This window comes from Daphnia magna, linkage group LG1 (genome assembly GCF_020631705.1).
Source record: "Daphnia magna isolate NIES linkage group LG1, ASM2063170v1.1, whole genome shotgun sequence".
NCBI lineage: Eukaryota > Metazoa > Arthropoda > Branchiopoda > Diplostraca > Daphniidae > Daphnia > Daphnia magna.
This window is the reverse complement of record NC_059182.1, coordinates 3,371,662-3,388,668: the sequence shown is the minus strand read 5'-3', so window position 1 is coordinate 3,388,668 and position 17,007 is coordinate 3,371,662. Positions and strand designations below refer to the sequence as shown.

Genomic DNA, 17,007 nt, shown 5'->3' with positions numbered 1-17,007 from the left:
TCGCATCTTTCCGTGACGGACGGGGGATGAAAATAGAGAGCGACGCGTAACATATTTCAAAGGTAGAATTTTGTTTATATTTTCAAAAGTTTCACACAATTATATACGTATATCACAATTGATAAATCATATGTACATTTATTCATCCACGTTAATCTCTCCACAAATCTCAATTTAAAAAACAAATGTCAAATTATTTATGAAACAAATTTTATACGAACGAAATGTGCCTAGTTTTCCTCCTGGGCTGATGAACGACAGAAGATTGAGACGTCGGAGTTGATGGCGGAGGCGGACTGATTTGAGGCGTCCGATCTTCGCTTCCTGTGCCGTAAGACGATCCAATCATCAAAGGTCGTCGACTCGACGGTTGGCTGCAAAAATTCGAGTCGGGGAAATCACCCAGCCAAGCCAACGATCCGCCGCTCACATCGTTTTGATGGTGGTGGTGGTGGTGGTGCTGGTTGTGATGATGATCGCCTGGATTATTGTTCTCCAGGAAGCTCGGCATCCGCATCACGCGAGAGTCCTGCTGATGCTGAGAAGACGTGCCCGGAGACGGAGGCAAAGGCGGAAGCAGATTGTGATTGGCGTACATGGGCATGTATCCGTTGTGATTTTGGATGGGTCCGAATCCGGGCGGAGGTAAAATCATTTGCAAATCAGCGCTGTCTCTAGAGTCGGTCTGGTGATCAGAGACTTCGATTCCCGTGTCGTCGGATGAGACGGACGGTTTGGACGAGATGGAAGTGCCGTCGGCGATGGCCCCACCAGCGCCCGCTGCCGAAGAAGACGACGGATTGTTGATGACGCTCTGACTGCCGCTGTTGGGCATGATGCTCCCGTTGGTGAGCACCTTGTGCCGGTGCGGAGACGTTTTGGCGCGCGGAAGGGACCAGTGATTCAAATCCGTCGCGCTCGTTCCGGCTTCCAGCCCTTCCAAGTTGGTCAGACTGCGTCCGCGCGGCAGCGTGTTGGCCGAGGAGAACCAAGGCGATCCGCGTTGGATGATCCTTCCGTCGGGAGTGACGATTTTCAGCTCGCCGTCTTCTTCCTGGATGTAGGCGTTGTTGACGTAGATCTTGTAGACTGGGCGAGATTCTTCGCTGCATTTCACGGTGGCAGCCGTGGCTTCCTGCTCTTTCTGAGCATTCGCTTCCGCCGGATGGTGGTGAGACGGGCTGATCTTCAACGGTTCCACTTGGATTTTCAAGCTTGAAGATGACGATTTGCTCGGCTTTTCTTGGCGATCGTCGCTCCGCTTCCGCCTGGATAGGCAAGCGGCGATCGATAGGATAACGAGGAGAAGGATGAATCCTGCCACTCCGCCCGCAATGGCGTACATCTGCTGTTCCGACAACCTCTGCGAAGCGGCTTCCGGTCGGGTCACGTTATTGCCGTCCAATTCGCCAGCCGGAAGGAGAGGTACCGGATTGATTGTCGTCGTCGTGGGTGGCGGAGGAGGTTCCTCGATGTAAACCGGAACGATGTTGGAGACTTTGCCCCGCAATCCGGCGAAATCCACCGCGACGATGGCGTAGTAGAAAATCTGGTTGGGCCACGGCACAGCCACCATGGCCTTTTGCCACGTTCCGGCCGGAAGCGGTTGCGGAGTGAGCGAAGCGTGAACCAAAATAGCCGATCCGGAATCGTTCAAAGCCGAACGATCCGTGTAGCAACGAATCTGATAGAAGGCAGCCGATCCGGAATCGTAATCTGTTCCCGGAGCGGTCCAGCCGAGTTCGACTTCGTTGGTCGCGTTGACGATGCGCTCCACACGCAAATCGGAAATCCTTCCGGGTGGATAGACATCTTCGTCTTCGCTGGGTCCGTCCAACGTGACGAAACTGGGGCCACTGATGATCCGCCGGAAGGGTTGAACTAAAACAGTTTGTTGGTAAGGCATCGAACTGCCGCAACAAGCGTCGGTGGATGTTGCCATTCCGGGCGGATTGAGTTTCCTGACGGGAATAGATGCCTTTCTATTGTTATCCGTCACTTGAACGGTGACGGCATAATGTCCGGGTTGATTGATGGCGTTGGTGAAATAAGCGGAATAAATCCCGTCCGCCCGCGTAATATCCGGATCTAAATTTATTTATTTTTTTATAAATAGGTTTTTGATTGAACGCTAGATGGCGTGGGCTGTAACCAATCAATGAATAATTACCTCCAGTGCCTTTGTCGTACAGCTGGACAAGAAACGGGCCCTGAACAGTGGAGTTGTCGGATCCTTGCGGCGGATAGACGAGAGCGGTCACTTTAGCGTCCACGATGGGACTTTGTCCGCGCCTTACGTCCGCGTACAGCAAAATGGGCGTTTGCGATGCGTTGACGGGTTCGCGTCCGACGTTGGTCCACGCCTGGACGGTGATGGCCTCGTCGTAGATTTGCGTCGTCGTTGGGGCCGGCTGGGCAGTCACTTCCACCGTGGTAGCCACCTGGTGTCGAGAGGACGACACGACAGGCTGTGCGAATCTCAATCGGTAATTCCACTCTCCAAACTTGAATGGAAATCAAACAAACGAATTGAATGAAACGCAACAACAATTAAAAAAACCAATGAAAATCACGTTGGGTTGGGCTGTGAGCAATTTACTTGTGGTGTATCATTAAAAAGCAAAGAGAAAAGTACTTAAAGGGGCATCCAATGACGGATGATTAGCGCGTTTGTCTTACAAAAGAGAAAGAGGAGACCCTCCGTTTGGGGGCAGCAGCCGATTGATGATCATTTACCTGGCCAGCCAAATGGCCAACAAAAATATGCGCATGACTAATGGCAGGGTCTCCCTCTTAAAAGGAGAACTTCATCATCATTCGATTGCCATGAAACTGTCTTTTATGTTTTATTATTCTGTGCATTCCAAATTTGGGATCGGCTAATTGCATTTTCTTCTTTTTTTTTTCTCCAAATGTTCCTGTTTTGCCAGTGAATTTGACTGCGACGACCTACTCTATAGATAAGCGATTACCGAATGCCCACCCCCCACTTCAACATTTAGATTTATCGGATCTAATTAAGGTCAATTCCCCCCCTATATCCTGCTAATCGATTATTCATCATTTTCTTTTTGCGTGTGTGTTTTTGGCCACCGATGCGGGCCAATGAACTTCCCCCCCTCCTAAGAAAAAAAAGATTGTAGTTACCTCATCCGTGTGCGGAATGCGGATGTGTAGCATTCCGTCAGAGACGAGCGGAAGATCGTAGACGCGTCCGTTGGGACTGACAACTTCGACCGTGTCGAGATCAGCTTCGTCGGCGCAATGAGCCACCACGCGGACATTGGCGCCGAGGGGAGCGTCCAGCGTGAAAGTTCCAGATTGCATTTGATTGGCGGACGTCACCGTTTCTTCGTAAACCTTATGAGAACGAAATGAAGAATTTGAATTCACCTTGGAAACAAGCGCCCCAAACAACAAATCACACGTGTTAACATTTCGACATTCGTCATGAAAAAAAAAAAAGAAACAGTCCCTGGGAAGGTCTTTTTCGTCGTATATTTTCATTGAAAACTAACCAAAAAGAAGTTTGGGGGGGGGGGGATGTAAACCGCGGGACAAGCGTGGGAATTAACTGCGGGAGAGCGTCTCTCTCCCCCCACCTTTCGTCGTTTGAAAAAGAAAAAAAAAAACTAAATCTTTAATGATGGGAACCAAGTCTTTTGAAACCCCCGTAGCTAGTTTCCCTGCCTTTTATTTTCCGTCTTTCCAAATAAAAATGTTGAAAAAACAAAAAAAAAGTTCCATGAGAATCTAGTGGTGGCTGTGGGTTGTTTCATAAGAAAATAACTTTTAATGATTTTACACTCTGCCGTCCTTGATTCACGTGTGATTGACTTTTTTTTTCTTTGTTTGCCTTAAAAAATAAAAAGGGAAAACGACTAGAGGCGAAATTGATCGGAAATCAAAGGAACGCGACCCTTTTTTACGATTCCTCTTTTTAAAACAAAACCCCCCCACCCCAAAAAAAAAAGGAATGACTCGCTGGAACACACGCCAGTAAAGTGCAACGTCTCAAAACAAAAAAGAAAAACAGGCAGCTATTCAGCCGGAGGGAAAACGAGTTAAAAGGGTCACCCGAAGAGCAAAACGGTAGTCGAAAAAAGCCAATTTCACCTACCTGGGTAGGTGTATCGAGTTGGTCGTAGCGCAAGATTTGGAGGAAGGCGGCAGCCAATCGCGATTGCGTCAGCGACGTTTCGACGTCATCGTCGTCGCCATCGTCGACGGCCAATGCCAGTCCGTTGACGACGCCCAAATCGACGAGGGTCGTCCGTCTGCTGGGGAAGGCGATGGCGTGCACGGTCACGTCCTGTTGCTCGTCCAATTGCATTCGGATCGACGTCCCAGTCAACACAATCAATTGCCCTCCGCAGCAAGTGGCTTCCTTCTCGTCGTTCAACATCTGCATAGCATTCAGGTCGTTATTAGAGAGATACAATCGATCGAGCGAAAGTCTGTGCGCGTTAAAAAAACAACAACTAGAATGAAAATCAAGTCGGTCCCTATCGAATCCATATTTTGAATGTCAAAAGGTCGCAAAGGCCTTCGCGTCTCTCACGACACGGAGGTCGTCTTCGTGAACAGTTCGATACTTTCACTAACTTTAGGTAACAAACAAACTCACGAACGGCACTCGACAACAAAGAACCTAGTTTTCTTTCTTTCTTTTTTTTAAAAGGCCCGTTCTTTCTTCTACCATCGTTGATTTATTCATAAATTCTTTTCTCCCCCCCTCTTCTTCAGAGTCTAGGAGAAGAAAAAAACGTGTGGCTTATCGGAAGATGAGAGGATTTTGTGCTGGTTTTTCGAGCGTCAGGTCATCAGACAGACTGGCAACATCAAGTCGATCCATCAAACGAAGAAGAAACAACAACAAAAAGAAAAAAACAAAAGAAGAAGATGATGATGATGATGATGTGGAGGCGGTTGTTGCTGCTGATGCTGCAACCCAACGATGAGGAAGAATTTCCACATAATGCACCCATCCCTTTCTTTTTTTTTCTTTAAAAACCAAAAAACGATCCAGGTAAACACAAGAAAACGCCTCCGGCATGCAAGAGACAAGTGGCTAAATAATCATTTTTAATGGGAGACGTGGAAAATAATAAAAAAAAGAGGAGCCATATTGGATAAGTGTCTTGAAAGAAGAAGGGCGTTGTGTTTATGAAACATGAAAAATACCTGATGAGCGAGTCGGATGGCAGACGCGAGATGTTCAGACGAAGAAGAAGAAGCGGACGGAGATGAGCCGAGAGGTCGACGCGGGATGCGGCCGACGAGGCCGTCACGATTGTCGGCCGTCACTTTGGTCCATCCAAGGACGACCAGATTTTTGGCATCGCTGGCCGACGAAACGATCACGCTCAAATGAGTTTCGACGCCGTCGTCGCTGGACGGCAGGGCGTGAATCCAACGGTAAAGCGCCCGCCGGATCAAACTCCATCTCCGACTCTGTTTTTTTTGGGGGGGGTTTCAATTGCGCAATGTCATCATCTGTCGTGTCTTTTTTCTTCAAATAAGAGGCAATTTACCGATGGGGTTCGATCGAGAACGAGGACGTAACGATGGCCGTTCGATGGCAAAATGTATTCAAATTCGGGCGGGAAAAAGGCCGTCCATCCATCGTCGGTTCCATCTTGGCGTTGGTGCCATGGCTCGGCTGCATCATCCGTCACAGGGACAAATTCGGTGGTGGTGGTGGTGGTCGATGGCGCCCGACGTCGAAAATCCGGGTGCGTCTCCATCACTTGCCAAACGCTTTGCTCTTCGCACAGCACGTTCTGTTTGGTTGGCATCCAGCGGATGTGATTCGATCCATCGCACCAATCATCCGCCTGTTTTTGTTTTTAAAAAAAAGGATGAAATATATTAAAAGAGGTCCCGCTGTGCGGAGAGGGGCGCGACACCTTCAACCCCCCCACCGAGTTGAATGTTTTATTCTTCTGACAGATTCGTCCAACTTTCACTCGAAAGAAGAAGAAAAAAGGAATAAACCATTTCTATTTTTTTGAAAGAAAAAGAGAAGAGACATAAACGTCTTTGTTGCTCGCAAAATGAAGCTATTGAACAGAATAGAAGAAAAGGCAAATTAGAAAGCCTTCGGGAGTCACGAACGGCCGTCGATGTGTGTCGATCGTGTAGAAATGACCCCCGTCACCAGTTCCCCTTTTTAAAAAAAAAACAAACGGTGAAAGTCTCCCAGACAGCGAAAATGAACTTACGTCCAACGATGCCATGATTGAAGTTTGAGGTGGCGTCGCTTTCACCGGATGCGCAGACATCGACGACGTCGAATTCGATGGCGTGTCGATATGTCCACTGCCGTTCCGCCCATCATCTTCCAGAGTCTCACTATTTTTTTATTTTTTTCAACAAAAAATAAGAAAGAAAACGTTTTTGAAAAGACATCGTCACGGATGGGAATCGAATGTTCCAGGTATATACATATATTTTTTAAAAAAAGGAGGGGGAGGCTGGAACTAAACAATTCGTTGGACCAATGTCAACTGTCACCCACCAAACAGACTAGACGGCGACTTCTTTATCTTTGGAGGATTCGAGAAAAGAGGCGAGACAAATCACTTTGTGAAATGTATAAACATTCCCTTTTTTTTGATTCCTCCAAAGACGTCGTTGATTTAAATGATTTTGAATGATGGGAATGTTCAACTTAAAATTCAAAAAATAAAATGCAGGTGATGAAAAAGAATTTTTCTCATGTCCATTACGATTGAAAATGTGAACTCTTGGTTGACCCGCAACTGTAGGGGGTTCTCTTCAGTTACGTCGTCGATACGTAAGTCTAGGCCTCAGGTAACCACCTGGCGTCTAAAAAATTATGTCGGTGTTTTTTTGTTTCTTTTTTTTTTAAACAAGAAAAATCCTTTCTTTTTAGGGGAGGAATTTGAAGGGCTCGTGAGAAACGCACAGCGGCTTTTATCCGGTGTAGGTGCACCCCTGAGGGAAGGGTACTAGCAAATGAAAGGCAAACCGATAGAGCAAAGGCCACGCTTATACGACACACAGAAGAGAGGCTTTGCGTCTCTCCAGAAAAATACATCGTCTGAACATGGTAAAATCAAAAGGAAAAGAAAAAAAAAGGGTTGTTTATTCTATACCTGGTATTGTTTGCAAATGTCGTGCAAGAATTGTCTTGTTGCAGCTCGCTCGAATTGCTGGGCGGATGAGAACCGTATTGCGACGTGCGTAATGGATACTGAAGGTCGCCATCGAAACCCGTTTCATCAAACACGCCGTACCGATGTTTCACCCATTCGCGCAACACTTGACGACCTTTTTGTATTTAGAAATCAATAGAAAATCAATTGAAATGTCAAGAAATTTCATTATAAAATAAAGAGAGAAAAAAAGACCTGAAATGAAGAAAGTGTCGGCATGAAAGGAACGGATGAATGAACGACTGAGATGAACTGCCAATCCTTGCTGACTGCATCCGCCGTACTGTTTGGCGTGCGGTAGATCGCCGATGAGCGGATGACTGGCGTCATGGACGACCATGTCGGCCGCGTGGGACGCAGCCAATTGCGCGTTCATCCTCTTGTTCTTGATGACTTGCATGCGCTGCTGATGTCTGGCCAATCGGAAACAATCATGCGCCAACGATTTGGACACCAAGATGCTTATTTTGTCCCATTGCAATCGACCCGTCGTCACGTTGTGCAGCTGCTCCGACGTCGACGTCAACACGTTCTGTTTTTACATTCATTTCAAAATAATAAGTTAGCACCACTTCCGGTCTATTGATAACACAATTTCTAACCGATCGACACATCAGAATAGAAGCAAACCGTTTGTATACATGTGTATATAGGCGATTGGCTCGTTTGTTATCGCATATTCCGACAAAGAGAGCCGTCCCTTTCGGTTAGGGAAAAGAGGACGAGTTGCAACAGTTTTCTTTCAATTTTTTTTTTTGATGTTGACCGCTTGAATAGCGCCCACAAAAACCACGATCTTGTTTTGTGCGGTTCACCTTTTATTCGAGCACACAAGAATTCATTTTTGTTTGGCTTCCTTCATCCATGAATTCATTTCAAACCATTTCTTTTTTCTTTTTCAAATTAAAAAAAGACTTTAAGAGAGAAAAAAAAAACGTTCAATTTGTATAAACGTCGTACAGGCTGACCTGCTGCTGCTGCTCTTGGAAAAAAACGAGCAGAAGGAAAATGACCGGATAACGGCTGCCTAACGCAATTTTCGTGTATAGCTACACACTCGAGCGTTGATTTAAAGTTGAAACTTAGAAATTGTTTATGATCCTTTTGTTTATTTAACGTCTGATTTTGCAATTCATTAGAAACAAAAATCAAACATCGACGAGACAAAATTCTTATTTAGTATCAAACGTCTCTCGCTGTATCGCCATTGAATAACAAAACAGCACCGGCTGTTGAACGTCTATACTTTAGGGGCTAATACCCTTGCTAGTTTTTTTGGGGGGCCTCGCCATCTGCCGTTACACGCAAACACATGGCGTATCTCAGCAGCCGTCCAATCATTTCACCCCGTCGCGGACACAAAAGAAGAATAATTTCGTGAACAAGGGCGACGTCCTCCATTCGACAAAGACACACAAAAGATTGTCACCTTTTATCAACCGGCCCCCTTTTTTCTGATATATTACGAAAGAGACACAACAATAGGAACACGGTCACGATAGCGTCGTGACCGTGTCGCTATACGTACGTATACAACAATGAAAACATCTCGCCGTGCAACAATAGGCGACACTTTCTTCCAAAAATAAAAGATCATTTCCACACACAGCACAAAAGAGACACGAGATTTCTTTAATAGAAAATGATTTAGCCTTGGACTTGTTTCCGATGTTCATTAACACCTCATTAACGTTACGCTTTGAGATGATGTCATTTTGTTTTGTGAAAAACACGCCCAACCCGATGACACGCAATGCCCTAAAGCCTCGTTTGCTACTAGTCTTTTTTTTTTGTTTTTTGAAATTCTTTTAAAATATCATTTTTAGTTGTTGTTGTTGTTGAAATATCTAAAGAGAAAATATATGTATCGGAATTTAAATCAATCGTGAGGGGAAACGACACGCCCCCCTTCGACGTGAAGTAAATCGTTCGATAAGAGAATCAAATCTAAATGGAAATCAAAATGAAAATTCATTAAACGATTGAAAACGGCGTCGTGGTTGTCGTGTTCTTTTGCGGTTCAGACCAACCGAGAGAGAGACGCTTTAATGGCGCAATGCGTGACCACCCAGCGTGAGTCCGTGGATGTCTTACATTCTCAAAAACAAAACCAACCAAATAGAAGGGGGAAAAGGAGAGAAACTGGAGCTCAACAACTATACCAAAACGGGGATTATTATGGCATCTTTATCATATTATTATGGACATCTCGTGTGTTTGTTTAACGTTTCGATGCGAGAGCACAAGAAAACAAGTTCGTGCCGTATCCATAAAAATGCGTTAAGAGTCAGCTGTTCTTTTGATAGTCCCGTTATGCATCATCGATTGGCCATCGTTCAGGCCGAATCGATTTCATATTGCGGTACCAAACAATCATTTGTTAACTAATGAAGAGAAATCATTTCTATAGTCTATACAGAGATGTGTCATAATCAAGACGAATATGTTGGGCGCGTTTGGGCAAAAAAGGGCGTCACGATTATTTCGTCCCTGGGCTTTCACCAACCGGCCCGAAAATGGCCTCGACCATCCATCACAAAATGGAGAAAAAACAAACGTCCTAAATAGATTTTCTTATTGGCCAACATTCATTTGCATCTACGAGTTTTCAACGCAACCCACATCGTGGCACAGACACAGCACAAAATGCCATTGGTTTAACCGGTTCAACTGAATACGCGTATCGGGTGTTGCAGTGCACGCGCCGTTGCCGCTTTGAACAATCAAACTCGAAACTAAAGCCTTTTACAAAAGAGAATCACGACAATCGGACGTTGGACGCGTGTCGTGTTTCACACTCGACGAGAAGTCAACAGAGCGACGTATTCGCGTTTCTCTACACGCAAACGTCTCGAAAAAAGGCAACAGATGCCACTCTTCAAAGAGAGCGACATGTTTACACGGCCGACGATCCCGTTCCTTTTAAAAAAAAACCTTCTGTTGCATCCTCAAACGTACAAGTCTATTTTCGTAATGCGTAGTTAGTGTATACAGCCTCCCCCTCCCCGAAAAGATGATTGTTCAATCAACGGGGATTTGTCCGTGAAAAGCGACGATGCCAGATGTTGACGATAGCATCGAGGTCGACGGGTTCACGGTCACGAATTCTCCAGCAGAAATCGTGATGGACGCGTGTACCCCCATCGTTTTCTTATTTTTTTTACTGAGCAAACGTTAAAAAGTCTTTGTAGTTTAAAGGGACAAACTGTTTAACATATTTTTTGTGTGAAAGAAACAACTCACGCGTCTCAAAAACGTCAAAAATAAATAAACTTTTTTTTTTTTTCAAACAAACTGAAAAAAAATGAGGTAAAAAGATCTACCGGAAATGTTTCGACTGTTGGCAGGGCGTTACAATAAAAGAAGAAGAAGAGTTTTTAAAGAACAATTGCGTCATTATCTTGTAATAAAAATGTCGGGGCGTCGTCGTTCGTCGTGAGAAGGAAAACAAAACAAAAAAAAACGTCTATTGAATAAACAAAAGAATTTGATTCGTCTGGGAAAAATGATTGACATTATTTTATTAACCTTTTTTTTTTTTTGATTCTTTCATGCCAAAAAGCCTTGGGATTTTTTCTTTTTTCTGATCTAAACGGAAATCATTTGCATATGCCCAAACGGAAAGAAAGAGAAAAAAAAGATGAAAATTTAACGGATGAAACTTTCAAACAAGATTTAGGGGCGGATGAATTTGGCTGGAACGTGCGCGTAGGTGGAATTTCAAAAAAAAAAGAACCCGCAAAATAAAAAGAGGCGGGGTCTGTTGGACCTGCCCGCCAACTGCGTCCGTCGTAAATACAACTCACATTCGGATTTTTCTTCTTTTATTTATAAGCAAAGAGACGACAGACTTTTTCTCTCTTTGTTGGTGTGTTGGAAAAATCTTTTTGTCCACAGTCTTTTGTCCGTCGGCTTCTTGTCTACAACAAAAAATCCCCCCCATTGTAATGGAGAAGAAAAAAAAATCCTTCCGACACGGATTCGCTTTTCTTACGCGTTCGATACTTAACAAACGGAAAATGGGGAGGGTTGTCACCAATTCTATTTTGCTGTTGTTAAAAAAAATTCGTGCCCAGAAACGCCAGAGATAATAAAAATATGCAAATATCGCGTTAGTCCATCCATCTACGTGCACGACGTTTGGGATATAAAATATTATTCTAAAAAAAAAAAAAACGATTTTTAGTACCTGGACCGCGCCAAAGAATGTTTTCCCCGAAAAAAAAAACTATAGGGGCAAAAATAGCCAATGCATAATATGGGCTCATTTGCATATGGGGTGAATCAAGAAAAGCCGGCGCGAGTGAATCATCCGTCAACAACTACGGGGGGAATAAAAGCAGGTCGTGTGAAATCATCGTGAAATATGCAAAACAAGTGGAAAAGCCGTTAGAATTTCAAGTAGGATAACGCAGATTTCGAGCTTCTTTAAACATCGTGTTGCGTATTGTTCGCGTATAGAATTGCAGCACGGAGTTTGAGCAACGAGGAAATCATTTTTTGATAGGCCGATCAAACACAAAAATTCAATTACACCGTCATTATCTGCTATTTAACACGACAACAACAAGGCACCCATTCGCATCTCACATCATTTCCTGTTGTTTTCTGTTTTTAATGGCGGCCACAGGGCGAAGGGTGGGCTGCTCTTTGGCGTGAGACATTCCGCCTTTTTCCCGTTTACGAAAATATTGACACGATCCAGAGATGAATCATCAGCTCCTTAAAAACTGCGTTTTAAATGCGAATTTTTTTCGTTTTTTGTTTCTTTGAAAAAAATACAACTGGAATGGGAGGGGATTGAGAGGGGGAAGATTTATAGTTGCAACGCAAGACGGATGATTCGCGTGTGCCCAATGTCTCATTTGCATATCAAAAGTTGGATATTTCCGTCATTTTCCGGCAAAACGAAAACACCAAAATTTAGTAGAACGACAATGGAATAAAAAAAATTGTTTCATTTTGACCGAGTGAAAAGAGGAAAACAAAAAATGGACGAAAGCGAAAAGAATTTTGAATTTGATTCATCCATCATTTTCTACGTGCCCCTTACTTCCTTATCAATATTTTTGGAATCTTGTGGCTATTGGCTTCTGCTTGTTTCTTACATTCGGAGAAAGGCCAACTGCGAGAAGGTGGGGAGAGCATTTTTGACAGACATCGAATTCCCATCCCCGTAAATGTAAAAGAAAAAAGGCGCTGACTGAACCTTAACGAGAAATTAGCATATTTTTCGTTTTGTATCCCCTACGCGCATTTTCCATATTCAAAAAAGGAGAAAATACGATTTTTTTTTTCCAAAGAAAAAGAAGAAAAAAAGGAGGAATAATATTCACGAATTATTTTGGAGGAAAAAAAGAAAAAAATCCATAATGGAAAGACAATTTATCTCTTCTTTTCTTTCTTTCGACAAAGAGTTAAACGATTGGTGTGTAGATGCATTAAGATGGTGGGGGGATACGGGCTGTTAAACGACATGAATATGCAAATCGCCTCATTAGCGCGCGCGCTCGTACCCTTTTTTTTTTCTAGTAAAAAACGTTTTTCCTACTTGTATCGCTCATCAAAAAAGATTTGAATAACAAAAATATTTAGAAACGAACCTCCATTTGTTTGAAGAAGGTGCAATTGTCGCTCGATGGCAGAGATGGCTCTTCTAACCGCACGATTAATCGTTGAATAACGGCCGATGCAGCAGCACTTTGATCCAAATGAACATCGATGATTGGTAATAACAACAACTGGAATAAAATCACTGACAATTTCCCGACCACCATTTTTTTTTTTTTCAGTTGAATTTCTGATTTATTCGAAAAATTATTCAAAATTCTATCGAAAGACACGTGTCACAGGCCACGGGCCGTTGAATGTTTCATGACGACAAAAACAATGGTCGACCATTAAATGAACTGCTGAGTGTTAGATTTTCTTTTTAGAAAAAAAATCAAGTAGTTCACAGCCACACTCACAGATGTCGTTACACGGAGAAACACGTCCTCGCACAGCCACGTCCAGACAGGTACTGACTAATCCCAACTGGTTTCAACACACACAAGGAGGGCAAGTGGCCTTCAAAATCGACTTGCCAAGTCGACTAAATGTTTTTTAGAAGCTTTTTCTTAAAAAGAAAATAGAAAAAGGATTTCCGTTGTTGAGATTTTTCTTACACAAGAAAAAATGCATGTGCGTTTAAACAGTTGGAGAAAATGTTTTGCGAGATGTAGTATGTGCAACGGCCTGGATAATCAACCGACTGTGATGCCTCTCGCGAACGTAATCACGAAAACGTCAAAAATCTTCTTCTTTGTTTGATTTTTTTTCGTTTTTCGTTTTTGCTTTGGAATGACGTAGAAAAAAAGGAATAAATCACCACGAGCTGAGAAGAAGAATTTTGTCTTGCGTGAACGATGCCGTGCGCTGATAAAAATTGTGCGGTTCATAATGACGGAACTCATTTTCGTTTATCTCTTTTTATTTTTTTTTTTGCTGCTTCTTTCTATAGCTGATGCCTAAACAAAAAAAGGCGGGTCTCTGAAACGGATCTCTTTTTATATAATGTGGATATGTTGTGCGTAACGGTAATCTCCCAGTTCCCTTCCTGCGTCGGCGTCTCTAATCCACGTGATTTTCCTTTTTTTTTCTTTCTGTCTTGCGCGCAAATTATAAAATAACCTATTGCACACGGCATTCTATTTTTTTTAAAAACCCTTTTAAAAAAAAAATGTGATTTAAACTTAAACAGAAAAATCATTTTCAATTCAGCATCGCCAGATGGCATTTTTGAAAAAGGGGTGAATTGTTTTCTGTGATGATCGTGAGTCAGCCATCATCGTTCGTCATCATCACACGCTGCGTTCGAAACCAAAAAAACTGTCCGTCTTCTTCCGCCGGCATGTCTCCTCCCTATTTCTTTTGGCCTAACGAAAAACAAAACAAACAAAAAAACAGGGTCGTAGCGCTAAAATAGTGGAGGGGAAATGCGGGAGTGGTATAGATGCATTTTCGATGTAGATAATACATATGCGTGCGTTAGATCGAATGAAAAAGGAAAAAGAGCACGTGATTGTCGGAGACAGCCGGAAGTGGGCTGATCGTCAAACAGAAGAAGGCCTATATATATTTTCTTGTGGTTGTTGTACACAACGTGACAAAGAGAAATTGTCGATCGTCCTACCTGCGTGTGTCGCACAAATCCACAAAATCCTGTTGTTTGTTTTGCATGCGGTTTTTACAAGTATAGAGAGAAAACATCCTTGTCTGGAATTTCGGATGATCAAACCAAAAAAGCGAATGATATGCTACATACACAGCATCCCAGGTTCTTTGATCCTGCTGCTGGATGCGTCCGATACGATCGAAAAGATTTTCTATTTTTTTCAAGATCATTGAACTGGAAATGTCCCATTTGTCTCGCTGGACAAACAGCAGGACATCACTTGCCATTTCACCTGGAAAATAGTGATCCATTCTGATGTTGGCCAGATATAAACTGTGTGTACAACAGTAGCCTTTGCAAAGTGACAACACGAAACCAGTGGCTGATCGATTTCAACCTTCAAAATAATCTGAAAAATTGTTTGTGGCCATACATAAAAAAAAGGGAAGAAAAATACATGAAAAAAAAGGGTAGATGTGTATCATCAGTCATCTCTTTTATGTGGTTTTCACATTTTGTTTATGTGGCACCTCCGCAGGAAAGGCTTCCCTTTCTTTTTTTTTTTATTTTTATTTATAAATTCCGAAATGGATATGTTGCTTATTTATCTGACTATTGGATTCTAATGTTTCACGTCTACAGTGATCAATCATTGGTATGTAACTGAAGAAGAAGAAGAAAAAAGAGGCGATGACATCTCGATAGAAAATGGCTGCTGTTTTGCGATGAAAGATTCGATGCTGGAACTGACCTCAATCTTTCAACTTAAACTCTATACATGAAAAAACACATTAAATGTGTGTTCGACAGTCGTCGAAGAACAATTCGATAGTCTTTTGTTTTCACATGATAGCAACAGAAAAATTGAGGACAAAATGTCCACAAATTGCGCGTGACTTGACGAAATTCACCAAAAGAGAAATGAAAAAAGGAACAATTTTCTTCTTATTGAGAGATCACATCACAGCCCGCAGTTTATATAGAAAAGACATCACATCAGAGAGAGAGAGAGAGTGTGTCTAACATCTTCAAGGTAATCCTCATCGTATATACAGACACGAAAATATGGATGTATCACATAACGCCCGCCGGATACAGGTATAGATTCCCAAATCAAGAAAATAGGTGTCGGAACAACAACAACTCTCTCTCTCTCTCTCTTTTCTAGTACATTACACCGAATGGTGTTGCTATTACAAAATATGCATTTTCTTGTTACATTAAATGCAAAAAAAGATTCCCAATTTTTTGTTGTTTTTTTAAGTTGAATTCACGAATTTTAATGATGGGAAACAACAACAAAAAAATGGGTTGCCTATAGGTGCTGCTGAATTTACCTGGCGTGAGAATATAAACATAACAATGTTTTTCATTCTTTCTTCTTCCTATACAGTCTACTATAGAAAAGAGATTTGATGATTATCGACTGGCAGCACACTAGTTTTTTTCTCATCCATCAAAACCTGTAATCATATCGTCTCCCGATCGATTTTTTGTTGAAAATTTCCCTCCGCCCTCGTCGTCGTTATAAAGAGAAGACCTCGTTATTGGGAAACCCGGCAGCAAAACACACGCGGTGAAAATTCATAAATAATTGCGTTTGATTCTGCCTGGCTTCAAAAACGAAACAACATCAACACCGACGTGAATATGCAGGAATGTCATTCCACACACGAATTTTCTTTCTTCTTTAACAAACTTCTCCCGTTTTTTCGTTTGGCGTTGGTTCAAATGTTTTTTGTTCTTTCGTTCAATTCTATACACGATCGTCGGGTTGCCTAATAAAGAAACAAGGTGGAGAATAGTTACAATTCTCTTTATAAGGATCAAATGACGATTTTCATTGGCTCTGTATTTATACATGTTTGAAAACCTTCGTGTGTTCTACCTGTAAATTACGACGGTGAGAGCGTGTCGTGCACATACAAGGACTGTGTGCACATCTAGGTGAATCGTATTGACTATTTTGATTTTTAATATAGTAGAGCCTATACGTCGATGTACAGTAGCTTGATGGGCGTTTCTCTTCCATTTATTTCAAATGCATCAAGTTTAAAACTGCATTTCTTAAAAAGCGGTGGATTTCTTAGAAGATTTCCCACGAGAAAAAAAATTTAAGCTTCCACCTGGGCCAATAGTCACGTCCTTGATGTGTCTCTCGATATTTACACCTTGGCCCCCGAACGAAAAAAATCTTTTGTGTGTAGACAATAAAGTGCTGCGGAGCCGATAGCAAGTAGAACAAGTGAGTGGACATCACGTTTAGGCCATATTTTGTCTCCATATAGCCTATCTGTACAGACTTTCTTTTGTACATGTCTTTTTGTTATAATTCTCGTAGACCTACTGTACCATTTTTCGTGAAAAAACAAACCCTATTTCTACTATGTTGTCAGGAGTCCGCATATTGGCTGCTGGTTGCGTGATTTAAAAATAAAAAAAATCCGACGTTTTGCGTCTCTTTCAATTGCCACTCGATCGGACAGCGCGTCGGGAAATATAATATTCCATTCATCAAACACTGCTGTTGTACGATACGAAAATAGGGCGCGTATGTCGTGATCAAACGGGATTTTCAGCCAATCTATTTTTCTATAGACTCGAAATTTATGCGCGCACTTTCAAACGATATTCGTTTCAATCATCATCGTCGATCAATCTTCCTTTTTT

General features: G+C 42.6%; 1 protein-coding gene across 1 annotated transcript; it reads right to left on the bottom strand.

Moving 5' to 3' along the window:
- Window positions 1-54: 54 nt before the first annotated feature.
- LOC116930284 (calcium-activated chloride channel regulator 1) lies at window positions 55-13,214 on the bottom strand. The gene is made up of 10 exons (XM_032937672.2): window positions 12,785-13,214; window positions 7,377-7,713; window positions 7,122-7,296; window positions 6,225-6,354; window positions 5,535-5,837; window positions 5,185-5,454; window positions 4,121-4,405; window positions 3,148-3,360; window positions 2,171-2,504; window positions 55-2,088 (listed from the first exon to the last, which is right to left on the bottom strand). The coding sequence occupies exons 1-10, from the start codon at window positions 12,956-12,958 to the stop codon at window positions 212-214; spliced, it is 4,098 nt and encodes a 1,365-aa protein (XP_032793563.2). The 5' UTR covers window positions 12,959-13,214; the 3' UTR covers window positions 55-211.
- Window positions 13,215-17,007: the final 3,793 nt, after the last annotated feature.